Below are 27,545 nucleotides of genomic sequence, written 5' to 3'. Positions count from 1 at the left end.
AAAGAATAATAATAACAACAACATGAAATTAGTTTTTCTTCCTGAATAAACAAAAAGAAAGAAATAGACAGTAAACAGCATAAAAATATTGAGCTTTTGGATTCCTAATTCAGTAACCAGTGGAGGGTGGAATATGATAAAGTTATGATGAGATGCTAACTCGATACTGACTGAATAGACAAAGTCCTTTTTTGTCCCCTTCAATTTTTATAACTAATGGATAGTTTTATAAGAGTGAATAAACGCTTAATATTTATTAAAAAAAATCATATATAAAAGTAAATATAACACATATAACACTAAAAATAAATTAATTAATTTATCTATTCAAATAGACATAAAACTTGTCAATACAAGCTGCTCTGTTGTTACTAAGATTTTTTTTTTATAGTAATTATACTCTTAATTTGAGGCTTCGTAGCAATTTTTACTATCATTAATTCTTGACAAAAGGAAGAAGCCAGAAGCAGAATCCACAAAGCTATAGTAGCCAAATAAAAAACCAACAAGAACAAGACACAAACTGAACATCAACCAAAACCTAAGTAAGCGTAGCAAAACTCAAACAAAAGGAACTTTCCAACCCTAGTGTGCGAGTGATATGAATTCCCTTGAACGTGCAAGCAGGGCAAAGCGAGGAACAAAAATAACGCTCAATCTCACCCTAACTTTTGAATTCTTTCCTTTTTTTTTTTTTGGTGTTCCTCAATTTGATTTTCACAGCCTAGATCTAACAAATATCTGGGTTAGGTCTGGATGATTTGAGGACCAAAATAAAATGAATTATGATATTGGGCGAAAAAATGGGCTTTAATCTATTAAATGAATGGGGTGTAAAAGAAATAGAAAAGTTTGTGTCACGACTTTTTATCTTTTCCTCTTTTTATTTAGCCGACAATGCTGTTATGGGTTAATTAATTTACATGACGCAATTTATATATTTTAGTGGGAAAACAACTTTCAACTCTTTTATATTCATGAGTCATTATCAATTTAATTTATTCTAATTTTATAAAAGGAATATAAAACTCATGCCATCTTGGTCGACAGTAACAACGTGAGTTTGCTGGAATACACTTTCAGGTGCAAGGAAGATGATAATTGCTTTTTTTAATGAAACAACATTCTCTGTTTTCTTTTAGCATGTGTTCTTATAGTTACATTATTTTCAACCTTCTTCTTCCCTCCTAACCTCTATTACCTGCATTTCTTCTTCTTTTGCGATATTCTAATTGGATCAACAGCAGCGAAAGACGAAAAAGTAACTTTCGAAAGCATATTGGTAAAGAATATCTCAAAAATATCATATCATTGATTTGTACTATTTTTTCAATCATCAGCCAAAATTTCAAATTAACAACCGAACTAATTATTGGATGGGTTTGACGAGAGGAAAAATCAATTTTAGCTATTATACTAACGTGGAAGAAGCTTGAAGCCGAGAAGCATGTAACAGAATTTTCTCCTATAGTAATTATAAATAATAATATAGAGGTTTTGACACAAATAACACATATTTAACATCTAGTGGTCATAGCATCAACACCACCGCCCACCTGTCATATTTAGATGAGGCCTTAAGTTCAAGTCAGCACTGACATGTTTGTATGTTTACATGTGCTTAATTGTGTTAAATTAAGGGGGGGGGGACACAGATTTTGAAATCAAAATATCAAAAGCATAATCTCCTTCCCTTATGTATATCATACACATGGGCAACCAAGAAATACCATAATTCTTATCTACCTTCACTAAGAGTGTGATCAAGGATGGGTTTAGAAGCATCTACAAGTAATTGGTTTGCAGTTGGAGCAGTGACAATGGTGGTACTTGTGGATGAGTTATACTGACTCGTCTCTGATCCCTTTGTGGCCAAGCCAGTCGTGAAGTTGTACTCATCATCAAATTTCCAGTCTGACAAGTAACTAGGCTTTGAACTTACGGTGCTCACTTCCATATCTCCAGAAAGCATTGCCACAACTCGAGACATTGCTGGCCTTGCTAGTGGTGAAGTTTGAGTGCACAAAAGAGATATCCCTATCATTCTCTTAACTTCTTCTTCATTGAAATCCGATGATAGTTTAGGATCTACTAGTTCACCTATACAGTTACTTTCATGCAACTGCCAAGCCTGTTGACTCAAACATCATCAAAATCAGTTAAGGAAATATGGGATGAAGTGAAGAAATAATAATTTAAGAATTGTGACACATCAGAACTGTTCCAAATAAAATGAGATATTCACAATCTGCATATACTAAATAGTTTCTTCAAAACATAGAAAGTCTAATAAACTGCAAAACTCTCGGGCTATTTACAATCATTAACATCATAGTAATCTAACCAAGTTAGACCTAAAATATATGCTTCTATAAGATGGTAATATTCAAACTAACTTAAAACTAAATACAATAAGATAAAATAACTAAATTCTAGGCTTTTTCATGCCTAGCACAGACCTTCCATTCTCTGTTAGTATCCTTGATGGTATAATACTCATCAATATAGGGGATAGTTCATTTTTTGGTAGAGATCTTGAGCATTTTTGCTGAATGACTGGTGCCATTTGTAAGCAATGTTATGGTAATTTCTACTAAAGGTTTTTATTGTTAGAAAGCAAAAAGAAACTTGTTGAAAGCTTTTTTATGGTCATTTATGTCAATTTACAGTCAGATTTTCAAGTAAACAAAACAACATTATTTTCTATGTAATGAAAACTTGCAGGTCAATTTAGAGAGTGTAAATAGAAAATGATTTCATAAACCAAATGCATCTTACTCTTAGGAAACAAAGAGGTAGTACATACCCATTCTAAAAGATAGATCTTCTCCCCTTCCAAGTTTGAATTAGCATTCGGCCTTCCACTAACTATCTCAAGGGCCAAAACACCAAAGGAAAACACATCGGCTTTCTCTGTAAGGTGCCCACGCATGGCATACTCCGGAGCAAGATATCCACTATTAATAGTTTAAAGTTTATCAAAATAAAAATATGAAAGTATTAGCACAAAGAAATAAAACATATGTCAAATTGTATAGCATAAAAAGACATGGAAATTAAGTCATGGAGTTACATTGTCCCAGCTACACGGGTGCTTATATGCGTCTTTTTATCATCATATAATTTGGCTAAACCAAAATCAGATATTTTAGGGACAAGCTCACGATCAAGCAAGATATTACTAGCTTTTACGTCACGATGCACAATGCGGAGCCGAGACTCTTCATGAAGATAAGTTAAACCTCTTGCTATGCCCATGCAGATATCATAGCGTGTGGGCCAGTTAAGAGCTAAACAATTTCCTGCAATACACAAGTGACATACATGCTGAGTTTAATCAACAGGAATAAAAGCAAGGGCAAAAAAGCTTTGCCATATACACAAGCTTCCAAACTCACGTAGGAAGTAGAGAATTATCATACCAAATAGTGCTTGATCAAGACTCTTATTTTCCAAATACTCATAAACAAGAAGCCTTTTATTTCCTTCAATGCAACATCCATATAATTTAACAAGATTACGATGTTGTACGGCAGATATAGTAGCAATCTCAGCTACGAATTGGCTTTTTCCTTGATGAGATCCTACAGATAATTGTTTCACAGCAGTTACTCTTCCGTCATTAAGTGTTCCCTGGAATTCAAAAGGGAAAGTGGTTATTCTCTTAAATAAATTCTATGGCTTTGGTTTTAGGACTTCTGTAAGTAAAAAACTTTATTCTTCAACAAAGTAGCTAGAGCCCTAAACTTTTTTTATTTATACATCTTTAACAAGTCTCATCAGTAATGTTGATAATGATAAGGTAGTAGCATGCAATGCCATTGTTATTCCAAATCCTCTTACAGAATATTTACCTTATAAACAGGACCAAAACCTCCCTCGCCCAACTTGTTGCCAGGATTGAAGTCATCTGTAGCATTCTTTAACTCAGAATATTTGAAAGTATATGGCTTCGTATCAATACCTAAGAGCTCTGCAAATTAAACGTGAACAAGGTTATGGGTTGAAAAAGAAACTGAGAGAGTGTAATCTATTACTTTGAATATGAACAGCTACAGTTTAAAGAGTTGTATATGGGTAAACAGAAGTGCTTTTTTTTTCTTTTGTTACCTTCATTGCCATCTCTATGATGCTTTCTTTTCTGAATGGTACAGAAAACCACAAGAAAAGATAGAAAGCTTACTACTCCAATACCAACAACAATTCCCACAATCAAACCAGTTTTGTCCTTGTTATTGGTTGGAGGTCTGTTGCTGACCGTAGGAATGAAATCTATACAACACACAAGCAAACCATAGTCACACATCAAAACTTTTTGTTTTGGAAAGTTAGCAACTGAACTTCTAGACTGGTGACTATGGTAAATCTTTACCTGGGCTAGCTTTAATCGCTGAAATCATAGGGCCATAAGTACCTTTGTCTGGTATGCAGCAAGTCCCTTTTCCAGCCCAAAAGAGATGGATCTCTAGATAGTTTTCTGACACATGAGCACGAAAATCCTTTTGGACAGCTCTAAAAGAGGGCCCCCTAGCTTCCTTTTTTATGTTAAAATCCTTCAAAACACGATTCCCCTGAAATCAAATGAGAAAAATGAGAAAGAAGCAAATGGAGGCAAAAACAAGGGGGAACAGAAAAGAGTGGACATTTGAAATAGGAATCATGACAAAAAATTTTAATGTCAAATATTCATATATCTTCTTATAAAAAGTTTAGTAATATTCCTCTAGAATTAAAAGATGCAATGCATTAATTAATAAGCCAAAAGTATACGATTAGAATGTGCTGCAATAATTCAAGTATACAGTGGCTTTGGAAAGGAAGCATCATGGTTAGTACAATTTTGATTGGAAAAACTTAAACTGTTATTTCAAAGCCCCTAATACTAATCTCACATTTTGTTCATTATATTTATAATGTGTTACTTGATGCAAATTTTAGATAAAGCATCATTTTTCTAATTTTTTCAATGAACATTATAGAAATAGACAAAAGGAATAAAATTAGAATTATAATCTTCCTATTTTAGATTTCCTCAACCTTCGCCTAATGTTATTCAAGAATATGTATTTCTTTACACAATGTCGTATTGTCGTATATACCAGAATTTCAAGGCAAAACAAAATTTGTCCAATTATGTGTATTCAACTATTGATTTTTGGGCAGGCCTTTTCCTACACATACTAATCTTCTGCTTGAGCTAACTGATAGATAGACAGACAAGTAAATTTATTAGAAATTTATTGACTTCCATTTAGGCTATTACAGTCTAATAATGCCTTTAAAAAACATCATATATACCTGGATATAAATATCAAAGAATCGTCTTCCTAGACTTTTCCATGAAGCAGTATCTAGAATAGACATTTCTGCAAAATAGAGGGAGATGTTGTAATCCCCATTTTCTAGGCCCAGGCCATAATATCTTAATGAAGAAGGAGAGATCCTAGCAGTGTAGAAGAGCTCTGGGTCCAAAGTATTAGTGAATTGACCACGCACAGATCTGTTGTATAGAGGATTGATTGAACCAGTAAATAACCCAACATTGCTAACTGCCCATCTTCTTGAATTAGTAACAAAATATGTAGCAGCACCAATTGTCTCTTTCTCACTTTCAAATTTAGTTCCATCTGATGTTGTAATTTGAGGACCAGCACACTTGATAGCAAAGTCAAAATCTGTATTGAAACATTTAAGATGGTTCTTTTGATTAGTGAAAACAAAGAAATTAGTTAATTTAATTCCTAAGTGACATTATAGGAAAACTGAGCATCTCTAAAGCTCTAGTTTTCTACAAAATGATAAAGAAAAATGAATGCTGAGGAAAATATGAGAAGAAATGACCAAACATAGCCAAAGACTCAAAGATATCGTTGTGTGAGAATACTCTTCCTTTGCAGTTTTAATTCCTACCATAGCAAGCCAATCGTTAGAGTTACTTACATCTTCCAGGACCACGAAAACAGGGAAAATTACGCTGCAAACATTCAAGTCCAGAGGGAAGGCCACTACAAGAGAAAAGAGTCTATATCAAACTAGAAAACTGCATGTAAGTTCCAATTATCTATGGCTAGTTGTTATTAAAGTATGAACAAATTAAGGAATTCATTTTAAGTTTGTTCAATAAAAAAAAGGTTCTAGGCCCTATTTAGAGAATAAGGAAATGTTGAACGTGAAAGTAATGCTTTTTTATAGTGTTTATTATATCCTTGTTATTATCACTTAACGATATGAAATGTCCATATTTTGCTATTACATCTTAAGTAGGGGCACGAGAATCATTTTTAATCTATAAGATCCATATTTCGTTCTCTTTCCCTTCCCTTTCCTTTTCCTCTCTCATTTTCGATATGCAATAATCACCAAGTGAAAAGGCTTTCATGGTAGCAAAAGTGAAGTTATGAACTTACCAGGAAGCATAAGAAATTGTGAGTCATAAAGAATATTTGATTTCTAATGCTTTTACTTACAACCAAACCTGAAAATATATTATCTCCAGTCATAATTATAAGATATTGTTTGTAGGCTACAAATAAGATTTTATAATTAGGATTGGAGATAGTATAATAAACTTATTAAATTACCTCTTTTGATCTAAAGCCTTATGGAGATACCCAGGATTTTCTTTTTTTGATTTATCATACCCCCTTACTTGAAAGACCCTTCAGCAAACAGGACATGTGCGTGTAGATATATATCGTCATTGTCATAATTAAGCAAAAAACATAATGATCACCTGCTCTATATATATATATATAAATATATATTTGTAGAAATATATCATCATTGTGATCATTAAATAAAAAGCATAATGATCACCTGCCATCTGAATAATTTATTGTCAAGTTGTTGGCAACCAAATTGCTGCATATCATACCCATAAAAATCACCATGTCAGTTTCACAGACATATATACATGCATGCATTGAGCAAGCAAACCTTAAAGATATATGAGAGCTTGACTGTAGTAAAGGCATTATAGAATTTTTCATGAAAGCATAAACTCAACTTTAATTTGCTTTAGCAATAAGGATATGAATAATTTTTATTGTATCATAAAAAATTATTGAGAGAGAATGCTATTATGTTATAGAGCTTTGTAATTCTAACCCCTCGCCCCACGGGGGGTAGCTAGTTATAGTAAAGCAAGGAGCTTTTGAAACCAACAAAAAATGAAAAATAAGTGATGGAAAAAAGAAGGGGGGAGGAAATGATGACGATAGTACCAAACTACTTACACTTGTAAATTTGGTTGGTCCGCCCAAGAAGGGAGGCCCCCTGATAGACTGTTGTAGGACAAGTCTCTGCAAGCATTCATTCAAGTTAGTTAAGTACATTGCGAATGACATATTATGCTCCGGTCTTTTGTGCACTATGATGCTATAGAGTTTAAATGTCAAGCATACTAACATATTGAGAAGAGACGGGCTTATCTGTGTAGGGATAGTGCCACTGAGTTTATTGTTTCCAAGAAATCTAAAATTGGAGAAGAAGCAAATGATGCTTAATTTAATCCAACCATGAAAGCATAAGAAGAAATCTATAACTTAATTAGTCAAGCATGGCATATATATTACAAGTAAGCTAGTGAGCGCAGATTGAAAAGTGATTCTGGAATCTGTCCTGTGATATTGTTAAAGCTTAAATCCCTGAAAGAACCAACATACATATATAATTATTTGGGCTTGAAACACAAATACAATTCAAGACCATTGATTATTAGTTGTAGACTAATAGTAGTAGTAGATGTTATAATGATAACTTTATGAAGCATAAGATGGATAGCTGCCTCAAACCTTGTTCCACTATCTAAATTAGTGAAGAACACTGGTGAACTAGCAAGTTTACCCTAAACTAGTAGTAAAGATTTCAAGTTCTAATCCTAAATCACTCAACTTGATGAACATTTCATTTTGATAGAATTTGCACCAAAAATTAAGGGTTGTCCTTAGTTGGATAACCTCTGATTATATTGTTTTCTAGCTCACAAATTAAAGAAAAATGGCAGCTATGCTTTTACAATTTTGATTACATAATTCACAAATGCTATAGGTCATTAATAAGGACGATGGCTATAGACTATGTGCTAGAATTTCATAAAACAAGCAATTACAGAAATAAGGAGATCAAGAGACTAAGAAAGGAAATAATAGAAATAATATGTTGACTTAATTGAAATCATAAAGTTTAATCCCCTGATTTCTAGGACAACAACGGTAACAGTTAGCAGTTACCAGCTTGTATCTCCAATGGAGATTTAAGTTTATGGATAGTTTATACGTATCTATAGAGCCACAAAACCCAGTAATACTCACAGCTGTGTCAAACTCTTAAATTCACCAATGTCTGACGGAATTGAATCAGAAATATTGTTATTTCTCAATACTCTGCAAGATTTGTAACCAAATTGTTGTGATACATTCTAGAAAGGAAAAAATACAATCATATCTATATAGTAGACAGATTTTGGATTACTGAGGGAGCAATTGCCTTGAAACTTACAAGACATTCAAAGACTTTAGATTCCTTATAAATGCTAGTGAGGAGCTCCCATTAGATATTTCACTTATTCTCCTACATTTAAGTATCATGTAATTAGCTCTTGTTAATCCATAGAAGGAATAGAAGAAAATAGTGATGGCACTCACAACTCTGTAAGAGAAGTCAGATTTTCCAAGGATGATGGTATTGGTCCTTCAAAGGAATTACCCTGAAGCCTCCTATCAAAATATACAGTAATTGAATTTAGTGAGTGCAGAATTCTAGAACAGAATATATAAGCATGAAAACAAGCATTTAGATTTCACATCCTAAAGAATTTTGTGCATAAATTATTTCAAGTACTTTCATAGAGTTCCATGATAAAAAGGAAAAAAGTACAATCACATAAATAGTCATCCCAAAGCCATATTTTAATACTAAAAACTTGTTAGCTTAGAAGAGCTTTCATTCCTTTTGTAAATCCATCAGGGAAAACCCTAAAAATCACAAGGAGAAGAAGCTTCTAATTGAAAACTTAAAGCAAGTAAACTTGTAGGTTAGCAATACATACTCAGTGCTTGACAAAAATGTCACTTCAACATCACTACCACAAAAAAGATATATAATATCGGGAACAACGGTGGTTAAAAAGAAAAACACCGTGGAAAAAAAAAGTGATGGTATTTTTGTAAATAAGTGGCATGACCGTTAACTTTCCATGGCTGTTATTAAGATAACCACCATGGAAAATTTTAAACTTAACCCTATCGCGCACTCTATTTTTCATATTTTCATAGTTTCACACAGTCAGTGTGCCATAGTCCCCCTTTGTCCTAACACCGAACTACAATACTGGCAAATTCCCACTGTTTCTCACCATATTTGGTCCTCCATTTCACTCATGGTTGTGTTCTACCATCTTCCACCGTCCATTGTTGCCTCTTCTCGCATTTTAATCACCTCCACTGAGTGAGTTTCCCCTTATTTCATTCTTTTCATTTTTTTTTCTTGATATTTTGGATGTTTTGATAATAAAAATCTGTTGTATTTCAAATGGGTTGATTAGTTTTATATTTTGAATGTCTTGCGTTGTTTATTTTGCGTTTCTTATGTACTTAAGGGGTTGGTTGGTGAAATTCAGAGTTAGAAAACCTTGATTACTTTCTATACACGGTATTAGAAACATGTTTAAATGTTCAAAGTTGATTAGTTCTTAAATTTTTAATTTTTTTAATAATTTTTTGATATTTTATTTTGAATTTTTGTCAAATTTTTGTAATAAACTTGAGGATTTACCAATAAATAATCTATTAAGTGTTTTGGTTAATTTCTTTTTTTATGAACTTTGACTAATGATAAAGTGTTGTTTAAAACTTCATAGCAAATAAATATAATTTGTGTTTCTGTTTTAGATTCATAAATTTTAGTTTTAAGAATATTTATTCATCGAATTGGTTTGAGATTGAATTGTTACTTTGGTTTTGTTAGTTTTTTTTTTTCAAATTTATCTTGTCTTTGTTTATTATATTGTTGGTTTGTTGATTGATTGATTTGTCCATTTTTTAAATAATTTGGGATTTATTATATATTAAGGTAAAATTCTGTCAAAATTTTTATAAAATAAAAAAGACATTCCTTTTAATTTGTAATTAAGTGTTAGTCAATTTTAATTTATTGACCAGCACTTAATTATTTTATTTAGTTGAATATTTGAATTAAGCAGTTAGAATTGAGTTTGACAATATAACTATGCTCATTAACTTTGTAGAATAATGGATCGTAGTTCGATGAAGCTAAGAGAATTAGCGAAGAATATAAGGATAGGGTTAAAAAGTTTCTTGAGTTTGCTCATAGAAATGCCCATAGTAAAAGAGATAGTTTGTATTGTTGTCCTTGTGTTAAATGCTTAAACAATAGTCGATGGAGTATTCTTAAGATAAGAGAGCATTTTATCTATGATGGGATAAATTTGAGATATACAAATTGAATATAGCATGGCGAAATTAGAAAGACTACAATATCTGAAAAAGAGAAGGTTGTGAATGATGACTTTGGTAATATAATTTCGGATATGTTTCATGACATAAGGTCTGAGTCCTTTGCACAGTTCTCTCCCATATATGAAAGCTTGTGCAGTGATGTAGAGACGCCTTTATACCCAGGGTGTAAAAATGATTACACAAGGTTGGCAACTGTGTTGAAATTGATGAACTTAAAGGCAAGAAATGGTTGGACTAATGCTAATTTCACGGAATTGCTTGAACTGTTAAGTGTTATTCTTCAAAAAAGAATTGACTTCCAAAAGGAATATATAAGGCAAAGAAAATTGTGTCTGATGGGTTTGGAATATGAAAAAATACATATGTGCCCCAATGACTGCATATTATTCAGAAATCAGTATGAAGGGTTGAATAAGTACCCTAAATATAGCACTTCAAGATGCAAAGTTAAGAAAGGCAGTGGTGATTATGATGAGATGATCAAAGGTTCTCCTTTAAAGGTATTATAGTACCTTCCAATAATATCACGGTTTAAGTATTTATTTGGTAATGCCATAGAAGTAAAGAACTTGAGATGGCATTCTAGTGAGAAAATATGTTGTGAAAAACTTCATTCCACCACAGATTCTCCTCAATGGAAAGCAATAAATCAAAAATTTCCTCAATTCGATAGTGAGCCAAGAACCCTTCAGCTAGGGCTTTGTATGGACAGAATTAATCCATATGGTAATCTTAGTAACACACATAATGCTTGGCCGGTGCTCCTGGTAATTTACAGTTTGCCTCCTTGGTTATGTGTGAAAAAAAGTATATCATGTTATTTTGATGATCTCAGGGCCAAAACAGTCGAGAAATCATATCGATATGTATTTGGCACATTTAATTGAGGACTTAAAGAAATTATGGAGGAAGGTGTTAATGTGTTTGATGCATATAAACAAGAGACCTTCAATTTACATGCCATGATCTTTATTACGATAAATGACTTTTCGACATATGAAAATTTGTCAAGATACAGTGTTAAGGTACATAAACCATGTCTGATATTGAAGAAGGCACTCACTACATGCAACTCAAATATAGAAGGAAGACAGTCTACCTTGGTCACAGAAGGTTTCTTAGTCAGCACCAGCCTTATTATAGATTGAAGAAGGCATTTAATAGATCACAAGAATGTCAAATGGCTCCAATACCATTAATTGGAGAAGAAGTTTATCAACGAGTGGATGGAGTTAATGTGATCTTCAGTAAAAAGAAAAAGAAGATTGCTGATGAAAGGAATATATGGAAAAAAGATCTCTCTTTTTCAATCTTCCATATTGGTGTAGTCTTGATATAAGGCGTAGTCTAAATGTGATGTATATGGAGCAAAATGTTTGTGAGAGTATTGTCGGTACACTTTTACACATAAGTGAAAAGACTAAGGATGAAATTAATGCAAGATGGGAATTGGTCGAAATTAGAATAAGAAAACCCCTCTACCCAGAAGAAAGAGAGTGTAAGAGGACCTATTTACATCTAATTGCGCACAAATTATCAAAGGAAGAGAAAACAAGTTTTGTGATTTTTTGAATAGCATTAAGGTGCCATAAGGTTATTCTTCTAATTTAAGGAAGCTCGTTTCAACGCAAGATTTGAAGATAACAGGGATAAAGTCTCATGATTGTCATGTGTTGATATAACAATTACTTTTAGTTGCTATTCGAGGCATTGGGAAAAATGATGTGAGAAGTACTATTATGAGAACTTGTATGTTTTTTAATGCTATTTTTTGCAAAGTTCATAATCCTGCTGAGTTAGATGAATTAGAAAATAGAGGTTATATGATCCTCCTAATTAGAAATGCATATTCCTCTATCATTTTTTGACATTATAATCCATATGATAGCTCACATTGTGCGAGAGATAAGACTTTGCAGCCCTGTGTATTTAAGGTGGATGTACCCATTTGAGAGACACATGAACATCCTAAAAGAGTACTCTAAGAATCCTTATTGGCTTGAGGCATCAATTGTTGAGAGATATGTAGCTAAAGAGGCAATTGAATTTTTCAATGCATATCTTGATAAGGTAAAGGTAATTGGACTTCCTTAATCTTGACATGATCAGAGGAGACACAAGGGAACACGGGGTGTCATAATGAGGTTAATGTCTTACGAAGTTGTAATGCAGTCACATCTATATATTTTAAACAATACGGATAAAGTTTTTCCTTATTTGGATGCTTACAAGAATATGCTGAATAACTTTAATCCAAGAAAGAACAATATTTAACTAGCTAATGAGCATAACAAGTCATACGTAGAGTGGTTCAAGCAAGAAGTGTTAAAGGATGAAAATCCTTCTGAGACAATACAAAGGCTAGTTGCAGGGCCTTGTTTTAAGATTGTGTGTTGGGGAGGATATGACATAAATGGTTATTCATTTTACACAAAAACCTAAGATGATAAAAGTACTATGTAGAATAGTGGGGTGATGATAATAGCCGAAGCTATGCGTTTTGATAGTTCAAAAGATAAAAACCCAATGTTGGCATCAATGTCCTATTATGGAGTAATAGAAGAGATATGGGAGGTTACTATACCAAATTTAAAGTTTTCATCTTCAAATGTAAGTGGGTTAATATTAATACTGTGTAAGTAGATGAAGAATTTGGATTTTTTTTGATTGATCATGAGAGGGTTGGATATAGAGATGAGCCATTTATTTTGGCAAGTCAAATGAAATAAGTGTTTTATGTCACCGATCTAGTAAAGAAAAAGTTGTCTATCATGCTCTAAAGTAAGAGGCAAGGAGTTATAGAGATAACAGTGACTCAGAGTTCAATCTTAACGAAACCCCACCTTTCACAACTACTTGACCTAAAACAGCTGAATCAAATTTGGTAGATGTTGACTATGTTGTTACAGATAATCATTGTGAAGGAATTTAGGAGGATAATTATTGTAAGGTCTAAATAAATTATTGGATATTTTGTATGAAATTTATTTGATATTCATCATTTATTCATAATGTGATTTTTTTTATTAAATTTACTTGATATTTCTTATTCTTACATTTATTGGTTGTTCTTTGAATAAGAAATGGACCGATCCGGTCAATAAGGTTCTGGCGATATAGCTCCTTTACTAGCAAGAAAAGGGGTAGAGGGCTGACCCTAAGAAGAAGCTGGCTTTACGTGATGAGACCACATAGCCCATGAAGATTACAGTAGAGTTTGATGATGATTTGAAGGCTGTATGTCTCGAAGAGACTCAATTTAATAGTTATATGGGTTATCTAGCAGCAGTAAGATTAGAATTGATATTCCTAATTGGAGGATGTTAGAGGAAGAAGTAAAGAACAATCTTTGGGAGGATATTCTGGTACATTACGAATTCTTTTCTTTATTTGTTTCAATTATAATTGATTATTTACTTCTAAATTTATTGTATTGTATTGCAGCTCACATTTGATATTCCCACAATTGAGGAGATGAAACACCGTGTGTTAAAGTAACTTGATGAATGGTGGAGAGATTTTAAATCCATGCTTACAAGGGAGTATCTTTGTGGAAAAGGATGAGCATCCTAAGGATCGATACTCATTTCAGGTTTGGTTTCTTCAAACTTAGTTATTAATGAATTTATATTTTATTTAACTAAAATAACTTTGTTGAATTTATTTCATTGTCATAGGCACTAAGTAGGAAGAATAAACAAATATCTTAGCTGAATGTATACCCACATGCCATGTCTCGTGGAGGGTACAATGGGTTAGAAAGAAGTATGATAGAGGAGTAGTTATAGGATGTATAGATGGCTGCTGCTTCAGACCTATTGAAGTCATTCCACCCATCCAGTGTCCTTCTTGCCTAGAAAAATAGAACGCAGCGAGCGTTAAAAAGAGTCAATATATCACTCTAGAGACTGCTGCTATTGCTGAGAGGATTGTAAGTAATATTTATGTATTATGCTTCATTAATTGCTTTTTTCAATTATCTTAAATTGAATTTGTTGCTTTAATATTATAGGATACACTTGAGGAGCAATTATCCCAAGGTACATTTGTTCCTCATAAACAGATGGATATCTTGGCCATTGTGATTAGAAAGGTTGACCATCCTGGTTGAGTTTGAGGGGCCCCTAAAAGGATTAGCATTAAATGGTTCTTTGGCCCTAGTTCATGAAGAACGTTGGATCATCCTCTATTGACATGGTATCTAAAGAAGAGCTTAACCACCGATTATAAGAAGAAACAGAGAGGGTTCAAGCTCAACTTAGTCAAGAACACAAGACGGAGATGCGAAAGATGTATGAGGAGTTCGATGTTCAAGTTTCAATAGGCTATGATGATGATGGGCACGACTGGGTTCCAAATACCCCGAGTGTCTGAACCATCATAGGTAATAATTGCCTATTTTCTCAAATCTTATGAAGGTTCATTTCATCCATTTAAACTTATTAAATATGCCTTAAGTAATTTCTTTCTATATTTCAGGGTTCACTTATGATTAAAAGTGGGAAGTGCAATAATAATCAGACGCAATAGTTGACAATGTCTAACCCTAACCCTAGCCCTGACCCTACCTAAGACAATGGATTGCCATATACTCTTTATGTGGACTTAGAAGATTTATCCCTTCATGTTGTTAATGGTCGAGCATTCTTGAGCACAACAATCCATGGCAAGAATGTTTCAAAGGATCAAGTGAGGTAACAGTGGATAAGGTCCGTAGTGATCAAGGTGGTACACCAGTGCGCAACCCTATTGATGAGATTCAACTACTAGCTTAGGCAAAAAAAAAAATTCTCATTTTATGGCCAAAGAGAATTGTTGGAAAGCCAGTTGCAGTGAAGAAGGTGACAAAGAGTGCAAATCCTATCCTTTAGCCTCTTCCTCCTCATGTTGGGGTTATGTATAGAAGTTTGATACTTCTTCATTCCATGGTGGAAAATATGGAGAGCCATTTTACTTTCAACATGCCACTTGTGATTATGGTTTCAGATGTGAAATATGACTTCACCATTGACAAGAAGGACCTCGTTCAGTTCCTTAACTTTGAGAAGCCAGATATAGTCTTCATGCAGTTGGCTATTTTATAAGTTACAATATCATTTTCTTTTATGCATGTCCTAATGTTTCTTATTTGAACAACAGGCACCTTACTCGTGTTTGTCAACAGAGAGGACTTGAGGGCACATATGACTTTATGTGTCCTCAAAAGGCACAGAAAATAATAAATACTGTGGAAGCAAGGTCAATCTACATAATGACTACAATGATTCAAATGGAAAAAAAAAACTATATTTTGCACCTTATGTGGAAGGGTAAGTATATTATTGTATTTGAGATACACAAGTTATATATACAGCATTATAATTAACATGGCTCATATTATGCAATTGTCATTGGACCTTAATTGTTTTTGCCCCCTTTGATAACAAGTCTACTGGTTCAATTCCCTCCGTGGAGGTCCACAAGAAGAAACCAAAGATATTATTAACATATGAGTTTATGTTTATATATTTATTATATGTAAAGTTTACACAAACATGCTTTAATTTTATTTTCTTCTAATTGCTGATAAGGCTTTTCATACTTTCAATGTTATGGCCAAAGAGAACAATAAGTGACTACCAAGATGGATCTCCCACAAGTATATTGTTTTGAGCTAACTGTATACTTATAAATCTTTTCAATAATCAAAGTTAATGTTATATATATATATATTTTTTTTAGGTAATCAAAGTTAGATATTCAATTTTATATTTCATTTTGTTAGTATTGTTGTCAGTTCAAGAGTGTTGAATGCAGATATCATGTCATCCGATATATAAATGATATCATCATTGAGACAAGGACTACTGAGAAGTTAAATAAGGTAAATATAGGTTAATTTCATTGTATGTAATTTTTTTAATTCTTTTCACATTTTTTATCAAGTTGATTAATAACAATGTTATTTTTAATTTACAGCATTCCAAAATAGTTTGCCATATGACACCAAGAAAATCAAGTTGATGAGGGATATTTTGTCAACAATATTGTTTGAGAATTTTAGTTAAGTCATTCATCACATTTTAGTTCATTTTGACTATTAACTAGTTTTTTGGGGTCAAAGACTATTAACTAGTTGAGTAGTTATTGATTATAATATGTAGGCGATTCAATAAGAATTGGATGTTAGTGTTAGGAAAAACTTCTTGAAATGGCTTTGCATATTCTTCTGTGTTGCTGACTGTATTTGGCTTTGTGAATTGCAAGGAGATTGTATAGGAAAATCATGTAGAATGTAAAAAAAAAAAAAGTTTTTAACGATGGTTATTTGTATAACGGCTGTAAAAAAAAGTTATTTTTCATTATGGTTATAAAGCGCCGTGTAATTTTCTCCTTACAATGTCGACAGAATTCATTATACCTTTAAAACCACCATGAAAAGCCTATTCTAACCGTCATTATAGACTTTTTTTCTAGTAGTGAATGCATAAAAGATTCAACTTTTTAGTTATTTTGAAACAGAAGGAAACTGATGATGTAGTCTTACAAGCCTGTGAGCTTAGACCAACTTCCTATGAAGTCAGGTATCCTGCCAGCGAGTTCCATATCTGAAGCCCAGCTAGACAAACAAGAAACATTTTTTCATCACCATGATTCAAGATATCCAAGAGAGAAAAAGAAAGATAAAATAAAGAAAAAATGTGATCTCTTACAATATCTGTAGGTTTTTTAGATTAGCAAATGTAGGAGGAATCAGACCATTAAGTCCCGAACTAATTAAGTAGCTGCAAAGAAATTTTCAATTAAGATTGATATCATATTTATCTTTATAAAGAAATTTATAACATGTCCTGATCTAACAAAAAATTGACAAATTGGTAAGATAACACTTTTGTAAATAAAAGGACTTAAGGGTTGACATAATCTAGAACCAACTTAAGAATTGTAACTTTTAGGCATATAAAAAGCGTCACTATATTGTTTAAACAAGATAGTTGCTAATTTCAATGAAGGAGAAAATAGAGGTAATTTTATTCAACAGGGAGAAAATGACCTAAGGCATAGATCAATATTTCCCCAGACTCCTAGCCATGTCGTCACTATTCTCTCTCTCTCTCTCTGTAACTAACTCGTAACGAACCCATCACAGAATATGCACTAGCCTAGAGTTAATTACATAAGAGTCCATGTGTATTATTTTTTGTATTATTTACTATCTATGTTTTACCATATATCAAAATACTTCCTGCTAAACAACATCCTTGTCCACAAGAATTGAGGTTGCTTGAGGAACCACTACAGAAAAATTAGGGAATTGAGTCTGAATGATGGTGCAATCCTTCCAAGTAGTATCTTCAGGTCAAGTAAACTTCCAATGAATTAGGACCTATGTAACAAGCATATTGTGGCTTTTCATAATCTTCCGCCTAATGATTTGTTTTGGTTCTAGCATAAATTCCCTGTGACTATCAAAAGGGGGTAAGGTCTATGAGTTATGATTAACTGTTCCAGCATGTTTTTTCAACAAGCTAAGGAAACATGAAATACTAGGTGAATTCTTATTCCCACAGGCAACTCCAATTCATAACCAATGTTACCTACCTTCTTAAGAACCTTAAAAGGCCTGAAGTAACATGCTGCCAGCTTGTGCAATGTATAATTGTTTAATAAATTCTTACAGAAGGGATGCAGCTTTAGGTAGACCATATCCCCCACCTCAAAATGCCTCTCAGATCTATGTTTGTTTGCCTGACTAAGCATCAATTGCTGAGCTTTCATCAAATGTTGTTTAAGAAGCTATAAAACTAACTCCCGTGCCATACAAGTTCTGTCTACAACATCATTAGGAGAATCACCAGAAATATAGGGTAAATGAGTAGGCAGAGCCACCCCATAAACAGCCTCAAAGGGGGTCATACCTATAGTTGAATTATACTATACCATAATTCTGTCAGGGGCAACCACTTGACCTATTGCTTGGGAGAGTCACCAGTCATACATTGGAGATAACACTCCAAACAACGATTCAAGACTTCAACTTGTCCATTTGACTGAGGATGATAAGAAGAAGAATAGTTCAATTTAATTCCATACAATCTAAACAATTCTTTCTAGAATTTCCCACAAAAAATGGGGTCATGATCATACACAATAGATTTAGGGAAGCCATACAATTTAACTACATTATCCATAAAGAATTAGGGTACCTCAACAATTTTATATGGATGCCTCAAAGCCATGAAATGGGCAGCCTTGGACAATCTATCTACAACCACCATAATAATAGTTGTTTTAGCATAAGACTTGGACAAACCACTAGTAAAATCCATGGACAACTTAGACCAAATATGTTCAGGTATTAGGAGGGGCTGTAAGAGACCAAGAGAGGCTATCAACTCAAGTTTAAACCTTTGGCAAATAGAATATTCCGTAACATAATTTCTCACTTCCTTTTCTATTCCTTTCTAGTAAAAAATTAGATGATAACCAATAGAAAGTGGGTTGTATACCTAAATGGCCCCTAATCCAATCACCATGAAAATAGGAAAGTAGCTCTTTCAGAGATTACGATTTTTGCCTCTACCACCAGTTTAAACTTCCTCTTTAATAACTGGTATTGCCAAGAAAACTAAGGACGTGACAACGGATTGGCTTCAATTTCCTTAACTAATTTTTACAATTCATCATCACTCAACAATAAATCCTGCACATTATCATAAAGAGGAGATATTGGTGCAGAGATAGCAATAATAACTCCCTCTGAAGTCCTAGATAAGGCATTTGCGGCCACATTGTCACTGCCCTTCTAGTATATAATGTCATAATCCAGTCCCCACATTTTGTGCATCTACTTAAATTAGACTTGATTCAAATCCTTCTGCTCCAAAAGATGCTTCAAAGACAGATGATCTATTTTAATGAGAAATTTCCTGCCCCACAGATATGCTCGCCATTGTTCGACAACAAACACGATGGCTAGTAACTCGCACTCATATGCAGACAAGGGCTTCTATTTAAGGCCAAGAGCCTTACTTACAATGCCAATGGATGTCTATTTTGTGATAGAATAGTACCAATTCTAGAACTACAAGCATTAATCTTGATGACAAAAGTCTCATTGAAGTTTGGCAAAGCAAGCATTGGAGGGGACATCATGACTTGTTTAAGTACTTAGAAAGCTATAACAGCCTCATTCATCTATAAGAATGCCTTGTCTTTCTTCAAAAGATTAGTCAAAGGCTTGGCCATCATACTGTATTGCCTCACAAGCCTACGATAATACCCCATGAGTCCTAAAAATCCACATAACTCCTTAAGCAAGGTAGGTACTAGCTAAGAGGAGATAGCGTTTAACTTTTTCAAATCAACCTAGAACCCCTTTTCTAAAATAATATACCCCAGGTAATCCACTTGCCATGCTGCAAAGGTGCATTTAGATGCCTTGGCAAATAACTTCTGGTGCTGTAAGGTGTTTAAAGTGATCTCCAAGTACTACAAGTAGGAGAGCCAATCTTTGCTCTATACTAAGATGTCATCAAAGAAAACTAGGATGAATTTCTGTAAATAGGCCCTAAAAACTAAGTTCATAAAGCCTTAAAATGTGGCTGGGGCATTAATGAGTCTAAAGGGCATCACTCAGAATTGGTACAACTCTTCATGAGTTCTAAATGCTATCTTAGCAATATCTTATTCCTTAATCCATATTTGGTGATAACCAGCCCACAGGTCTAGTTTAGAGAAATAAGTAGCCCCAATGAGTTTATCTAATAGCTCCTTGATGACAGGGATGGGAAATCGATTCTTGATAGTAGCATCATTAAGTCTCCTATAATTGAAACAAAATCTTTATGTCCCATCCTTCTTCTACACCAATACGACAGGGGCTACGAAGAAACTGTACTCTCTCGAATAATGCCACTGTTCAACATCTACCATACATAAGCCTCAATCTCAACTTTTTAAAGAGGGTCATATCTGTATGGATGGTAATAAATGGGTTTATCATCCTTTAAGGGAATAGCATGATCAAATTAGCTAGGAGGTAGCATGTCCTTAGGTTCATCAAAAACTATAACATATTTGTCCAATAAGCCGCATGCAATTCTTCCTTTGAACCTCTAAATTATAAGCTACTATTAAGAATTACAATTGGGTAAAGGCCATCAACTAGGAAATAAGTGCTTTAGAAAATAACAAAACTTGGGACATTATGCCTTTGCCTAAAGGAAAGAAAGCACTAGGATGTAAATGGGTCTACAAGATAAAATATAAACTGGATGGAAACATAGACAAGTATAAGGCTAGGGTAGTTACAAAAGGGTATAATCAAAAAGAAGGGATTGACTATCATGAAACTTTTTCTCCTGTGGTTAAGATGATACTATTAGGACTGTTCTTAAACTTGCTGCGGTTTATAATTGGAATTTGTATCAAATGGATGTTCATAATGTTTTTCTGGATGAAGACTTAGAGACGAAGAAGTGCACATGACCATTCTCCAAGGATTCAAGGATAAGGGGGAGCATATGGTCTGTAAATCGAATAAGTCACTTTATGGACTTAAACAGACCTCTAGACAATGCAATAAAAAAATTGTCTAAGGCTTTGATTAATGGTGGATTCAAACAAAGTAAACATGATTACTCTTTGTATGTTAAAGATTTTGTTGATGGCTGTGTTAATTCTGATCTATGTTGATGACTTACTTATCACTAAAAATGCAGAAAATAGAATCAATGAGGTAAAAGAATTTCTTCATTGTAACTTTAAGATTAAGGACCGAGGAACAATGAAACATTTTTTGGGAATAGAGGTAGCTAGGTCTAAGAAGGGCATTGTTCTTAATTAATGAAAATATATGTTAGATCTCCTTGTAGAAACTGGAATGAGTAGATGTAAACCCCTTTCTCTACCTATGGCTTAGAATTTGAGGCTTCTAGCCTATGATGAAAGGAAAAACAAACCAAAGGATTTGTTAGGGAATCCAGAAAGATATAGGCGATTGGTAGGTAATTAATATATCTAATTGTTACACGTCTTGATATATCTTTTCTTATGTAGGTTCTTAGTCAGTTCATGCGAACAATAATAAAGTCTCATATGGCAACAGCTATTGCTGTATTAAGATAATTAAAGCAGTCTCCTAGAGTTGTGATATTACTCAATACAGAAGAAGATTTCAATCTAAAATGCCATTATGATTCGGATTGGACCACTTGCCTAACTACTAGGCATTCAATTACTAGATACCTTTTGAAATTTAGAGGGTCCTTGATTGCAGGGAAAACCAAGAAACAAAACATTGTTGTCTAGATCATCTGCAAAGGCTGAATATAGGGCCTTGGGAATGACTGTTTCAAAAGTGTTCTAGATTGTTGTCTTATTAAAAGATTTGGGAATTAGTCATACAGATCCAATAAAGGTATATTGTGATAGTAAGGCAGCGATCCATATAGCAACCAATCTAGTTTTTCATGAAAGAACTAAGCATATAGAGATTGATTGCCACTTTATAAGAGAGAAGGTATAAAATTTGCAAACCACGAAGTAGACATCTTGACTAAGCCAGTAAGTAAAGAGATCCAAACCAAACTTCTCAACAAGTTAGAAATTATAAACTTATTCGGTCCCAAACTTGAGGGGGAGCGTTAAAAGTCTTATGCAATTTATTGTTTTCTTTAGTTATTTTGTTGTTTTGGGGCTTAAGCCCATTAAGCCTAATTGCTCTGTATAAATAGACTCTCTCAATTCATCAACTCTTTTACAGTCTTTTCACAATAGAATAATATGAATATTTTCTCAATTTGTCCACCAGCAAGTCTGCATACTGGGTTAGCGAGAGATCATACACATAATTCAATCCCTATTGTAATTGAGAGGGCGTGTGAATAAGGAAGATATAGTGAGAAACTACCATGTCTTTGGTTGTACTCAATGTGTAAGCGGAGCACATGAGGGGAGCACAAACCTCAACTCTATGAGCTGCCCCTCATGCTTAAACTCAAATAACTTCAATTCCATGTCTATAGTAAATTGCCCTAACTTTCACAGCCACTAAGCGCTCAGAATGGCATCGTATCCTTTAATCCTCATGATTAAGAATTCATCCTCGAAAACATAGCCCCTATCTCTCAAGATAATGCAGGCCAATGCTTGGTAACATACACCTTATGAGAGTTGGCTACCGTAAGAATTATCTCTGGTCTCTCCTTGTCCTTCAAAGTTAGTTGCTTAGCTACTATTACATTAGTAACATTGTGCATGCTTCCATTATCGAGGAATCATCATATCCTGATTTTTAATGCATCCCCTCAACAATAATGTTACCATATTCTCCTTAGCTTCAATCGCATTGATGATGCCAACCAAATTAAGGGGAACAATGTCTAAGGTATCCTTAAACTGGTCCTCATCTTCTTCTACCAGAAGTGAAAAAAATATGAGCATTCTTGCAGTGATGAGATGGGGTGTATTTTTTGGCACACTTGTAGCAAAGTCCTTTTTGCTAGTACTTATCCATCTCCTTCTTGGGAAATTGTTTGGTAAGCTTTAATGCCACAGATGATGCTAATGATGAAGCCAAGGACAAATTGCCCCAACCCTTGGACACAGAAGACGATAGCATTTTGGACTTATCGAGCCTAGATTGAGCATTAACAATAGTCAAGTTGGACTTGAGGCCTAGTGGACTTGAACCTCTGGAGAGTTTAGAGTCGCAAGACTTACTAACCCAAGAAGATTTCCTCATAGGAGTATGATGATGTAACGCCTGAATAATTGCCTCCTGCATCCATGCTGAACAAGACACGCTCGCAAGAGAAGACGGAGCAAAGTTCTGCACCAACTTTTGAATATAAGCAGGCAACCCTTGTATAAAGAGATTGATACCAACACCTTCACGAATGTCAACCTTCAAGAAAAGCTCATCAAATTTCCTTTCATAGTCCTAAACAAAACCGTGACCCTGTTGTAGCAACTTGAGAGCAATCAGTGGATTCTCCTCCTTCACATCAAAAAACTTAGCTTCCATCTATCGAAAATACTCATCCTAGCTTACTTTCACAAAGGACCAATGCCTCATGAATGTTTGATACCACCATAGAGCATGGACTTCTAGATGAATGGATAGTAGATAGATTCGCTAGTCTGAAGGAGTACTGTCTACATTAAAAAATTGATGACATCAATAGGACTACCCTTTAAAATCTTCACCATCAAATTGAGGGAACTCAATATGAGTCCACTTGGTAGGCACCACATAGGTCGTGTGTGGTTGAAACAGCTCACTAAAAGACCCAAAATGTGGGACATGAGGAGGATTCGAATTGGAGGCATCATCACCATTAAACGAGACTCGTTTCCCAGTGTCAGAGAGTAAAGTGAGCTTAACAGAAATCTCCTTGAGATAGACTTCAAATTTAGCAGCTAACGACTTAAGATCAGAGATATCTTGGGAATCTTGGAATCCTAGTCAATATCATCAAAGCGTTCAGTGGATCGTGTCTCCAATATAGTAAACCGAGCTTGGCTCTGATACCTTTAATATTAGTAAAGGACAAACAGAGGTAATTTCATTCAATAGAGAGAAAATGACCCAAGGTATAGATCTATATTTCCCTAGCCTCCCAGCCATGTCATCACTATCCTCTCTCTCTCTCCTTTTATAACTAACCCATAATGAACCCATCACAGAAGATGCGCTAGCCCAAAGTTATTACGTAAGAGTCCCTGTGTATTATTCACTGTATTATTTACTGTCTATGCTTTACCATATATCAGTTGCAAACCAAGAACTTTATCTAAATGTGGCAGGTGGTGTTGTTATCGGCTAACTAGCCATTGACAATCAATCGAAGGATTAAAATTCATCGATATGAAACAACTTATTCTTCCATGCTGAGGGACTTATACAATTTGGTCATAATAAAAAAAGTAGATGCATATACTATAGTAGAACTTACAGTTGTTGCAATTTCACCAGATTTCCTAGTTCGGATGGGATAGAACCTGAGAAGCTATTTGATGCAAAACTCCTGGATAGATAACAATAATTAATTGGCTCTTGAATAGTATTATCAACATATATTTTTCACAAAAATCATAAATCTTGTAGAACAGAATGACTTTTAAATTAGGCTGCATAGTTACTGATTAATGTTCTTCTCTATCAATTCTAGATGTTAACAAAGCCCATTTGAAGGGAAAAGCAAAGAAGAAAACAATATTACTTTAGAGTAATATGATACAATGAGAATCTGTTAGAAAAACAAGTTGCCATTTAAATAACTTATAACCAAAAAAAAATGAAGAAAAAAACTCATACAAGAGGGGGAAGGAAATAGTTGCATGCAAGGGAAAGCGGATAACGTACAATGATATTAACTCGGTAAGATTTCCCAATTCCTTCGGAATCTCCCCTGATAAAGAATTGATGCCAAAGGACCTAAATGATATTAAAGTGAGAGTTCCTGAGTATGTTCATTGAAGTATAACATGCAAGTCTAGAATTCTTCCTATTTGAGACATAAAAAGGAGTCATTTTGAATAAATGTATACCATTATATCAATATGAATGGTTTGAATTTTTTTTCCTATTTAAATTTAAATTATTGTTTTTTTAAAATACTCCCTCCAATCCTATATATAAGTAACAAAGTAACTAACTAAATCAAAATATTGGTTAAAATTAGTTAAAAACAATAGATGTGTTGGAGGTGTAATTTTTGCAAATATGCCTTTATTTATGAAGATGAAGATTAAAAGAGATAATAAGCAAAAAAAAGAGATTAAAAAACATATAATTTATTAAAAATTAAAATAGAAAAATATGCATTAGATTTTTAGACAAACACAAATCTTTTATTTATATATTATTATATTATATAGGAGTAATAATGGTACATGAAAGAAATGTCATATAAATAGGGCCAGGGGAAGTATTAGTAACATAAAAGTATAAACTATCCAAACAAACTGGACAACATAAATTTGTGTTTGAATTGATCGTTACAAGAAGCATTTATATTAACTAATAGGCCTTACATGTATTGCATACGAGTTAGATTTCCAATGGCCGGAGGTAGAGAACCTGTCAAGTAATTTTGTCGGATGTCCCTGCTTGCAATTATTTGATGGAGGAAACTTTAGCATGCTAAGAAATTAATATAGGAAAATTAACAAGAAAAATAATCCATTGGTTTTTTTGAAAAAGGGGAAAAATCAAAATCCTTTTCTAGGATTTATCAGAGGAAAAACCCAGCTTGAAAAATTGAGGAGTAAACAAGCATACAAACTAGTGAGGTGAGTCAGAGTCCATAGCTCTTCTGGGATTTCCCCAACAACATCCAATGCATAAACCCTCCTGATGCCATAAAAATGAAAGAACCAGGCTCTATATCAATAAATCAAGTTAAGAAAGTTAAAATAGAGATTGAACTTGAAAGTAAAGTATCCGCTATGAGTATTTAGAAGTTCTTTTAACTTGAAAATGTTAAAAAATGAGCAATATCTCTCTTTCTGCACCATTAGTTTTTCTTTAAAAAGTTAAATAATGATGTTGCTCATTTCTTGACACTTTTTCAAAGTGACATTGCTGAGCTCAAAACAATTCTGAATACCCATAAATGCTTTGTGAATACTACCTCTAATTAAGACAAAAATCATTAATTAATAATTCTTAATATAAGAGTTATTTTATTAATTTGAATAAATTGAAAAATTTGTTAAATCAATTATTCATAATAAATATGAGTTAAATTTTTTAAAGTATTCTTTTAATCATCAATAGCCTTAGATACTTTAAAAAAATTATAAATTTAGGAGACAAAATAAATTAAGAACTTATATTGTGGAACAAATACTATTTTCAGCTTACTGTTATAAGAGAGGTAGTAGTAAAGAAAACATGAAGGTAGAGAGTGTACAGTTCAGTAATGTGGCAGGTAGTGCCACTAGAACAGTCGCATTTGATGAATGGATTTAAGGAGTCAACGGTGGTGGTGCTGTCGATAGCTCTTCCGCTGCACAACTCACCGCTGATATTCCACACATTTGGTAATGCCGATATCCCCCATTTCTCGAATATTCTATTCACACTTCTCGCTGCATATATAATAATAATAATAATAATAATAATAATAATAATAGAATGTTCCAATTTTGAATATGCCACAGAAAAATTTCCTATTAAGCTTCGCATTCTTCCGAGCTCCAAAGAGCACAATGATGAGAAGGTAAAGAGAATCTATCATTTTAATGAACTGCTAATTAACTTCAACTATAAATATTAAAGATTTTTAATTATGTGCTTATTGGATTAAAAAACATAATTATCATGAAATAATAAAAATAATACAACCGATACTATATATCAATAATCGGCGTCTATCTATTTATAGTAGTATAAGATAGATTAAACTGATCTTAAAATTGGCACACAAATCATGCACATACATCACTTGGACGAGAGTGTTCAAATCCACACCATTAATTGTTAATAATTAATAATAATATACCTATTAATAACATGTTAGACTTTTCATTGATGATGAGAAGGGTTAGATATTATCATATTATTGGAAAGGTTCGTTGACAGTTATGCAAATTCTTACAGTTTAGCATTTTTCCCCAAAAAAATAAAAATAAAAGTACTTATATAGAATTTTTTAAACAAAATTATAGAAATTTAAATCGTCTTATCATGCAAACAAGTGACATAATAAGGGAAAAATCCTGTTTAAAAATCAGATTTTTCTGACAATTGAAAAAAAAAATCATTCTGGAATTATCAAGACACAATAACATATTATTTTATTTTTTTTCCCCCTTAACTGAAAAGGTTCAGCGGCATCCTTCATCAGCATATATCTATAACAATTATTCCTATATGAATGAATACTCACTTTGTAGGGATATCAGATCCACAAACAGACGAGAGAGAGAGAGGGGGGGGGGCATAAAAATATATAATATACCTTCAGAAGGATCGGTAGTAAGGTTTTGATCTTGTGAGGATACAACAACCAAGCAGCTGAAGAACGCACAAACAGCAGAAGCAATCGCAAAAACTATCACTGGCGAAGAAGCCAT

At 33.5% G+C, this 27,545-nt stretch overlaps 1 protein-coding gene across 1 annotated transcript; it reads right to left on the bottom strand.

Annotated features, from left to right (window-relative positions):
* Window positions 1-1,534: 1,534 nt before the first annotated feature.
* On the bottom strand, window positions 1,535-27,545 carry LOC114717269 (probable LRR receptor-like serine/threonine-protein kinase At1g56130). The gene is made up of 24 exons (XM_028902370.1): window positions 27,431-27,545; window positions 26,381-26,558; window positions 25,747-25,818; window positions 25,500-25,571; window positions 24,829-24,900; window positions 24,419-24,490; window positions 17,171-17,242; window positions 17,005-17,076; window positions 8,646-8,717; window positions 8,500-8,571; window positions 8,313-8,384; window positions 7,575-7,646; window positions 7,408-7,473; window positions 7,236-7,301; window positions 6,817-6,861; window positions 5,941-6,005; window positions 5,299-5,675; window positions 4,373-4,571; window positions 4,111-4,272; window positions 3,855-3,973; window positions 3,423-3,633; window positions 3,074-3,302; window positions 2,807-2,957; window positions 1,535-2,131 (listed from the first exon to the last, which is right to left on the bottom strand). Exons 1-24 carry the CDS (start codon window positions 27,543-27,545, stop codon window positions 1,739-1,741), a joined length of 3,096 nt encoding a protein of 1,031 aa, XP_028758203.1. The 3' UTR covers window positions 1,535-1,738.

This window comes from Neltuma alba, unplaced genomic scaffold (genome assembly GCF_004799145.2).
Source record: "Neltuma alba isolate B1F8T4 unplaced genomic scaffold, ASM479914v2 tig00002129_pilon, whole genome shotgun sequence".
NCBI classification, from domain to species: Eukaryota; Viridiplantae; Streptophyta; class Magnoliopsida; order Fabales; family Fabaceae; genus Neltuma; species Neltuma alba.
The sequence above is the reverse complement of the archived record's forward strand: the minus strand, read 5'-3'. Positions and strand labels throughout refer to the sequence as shown.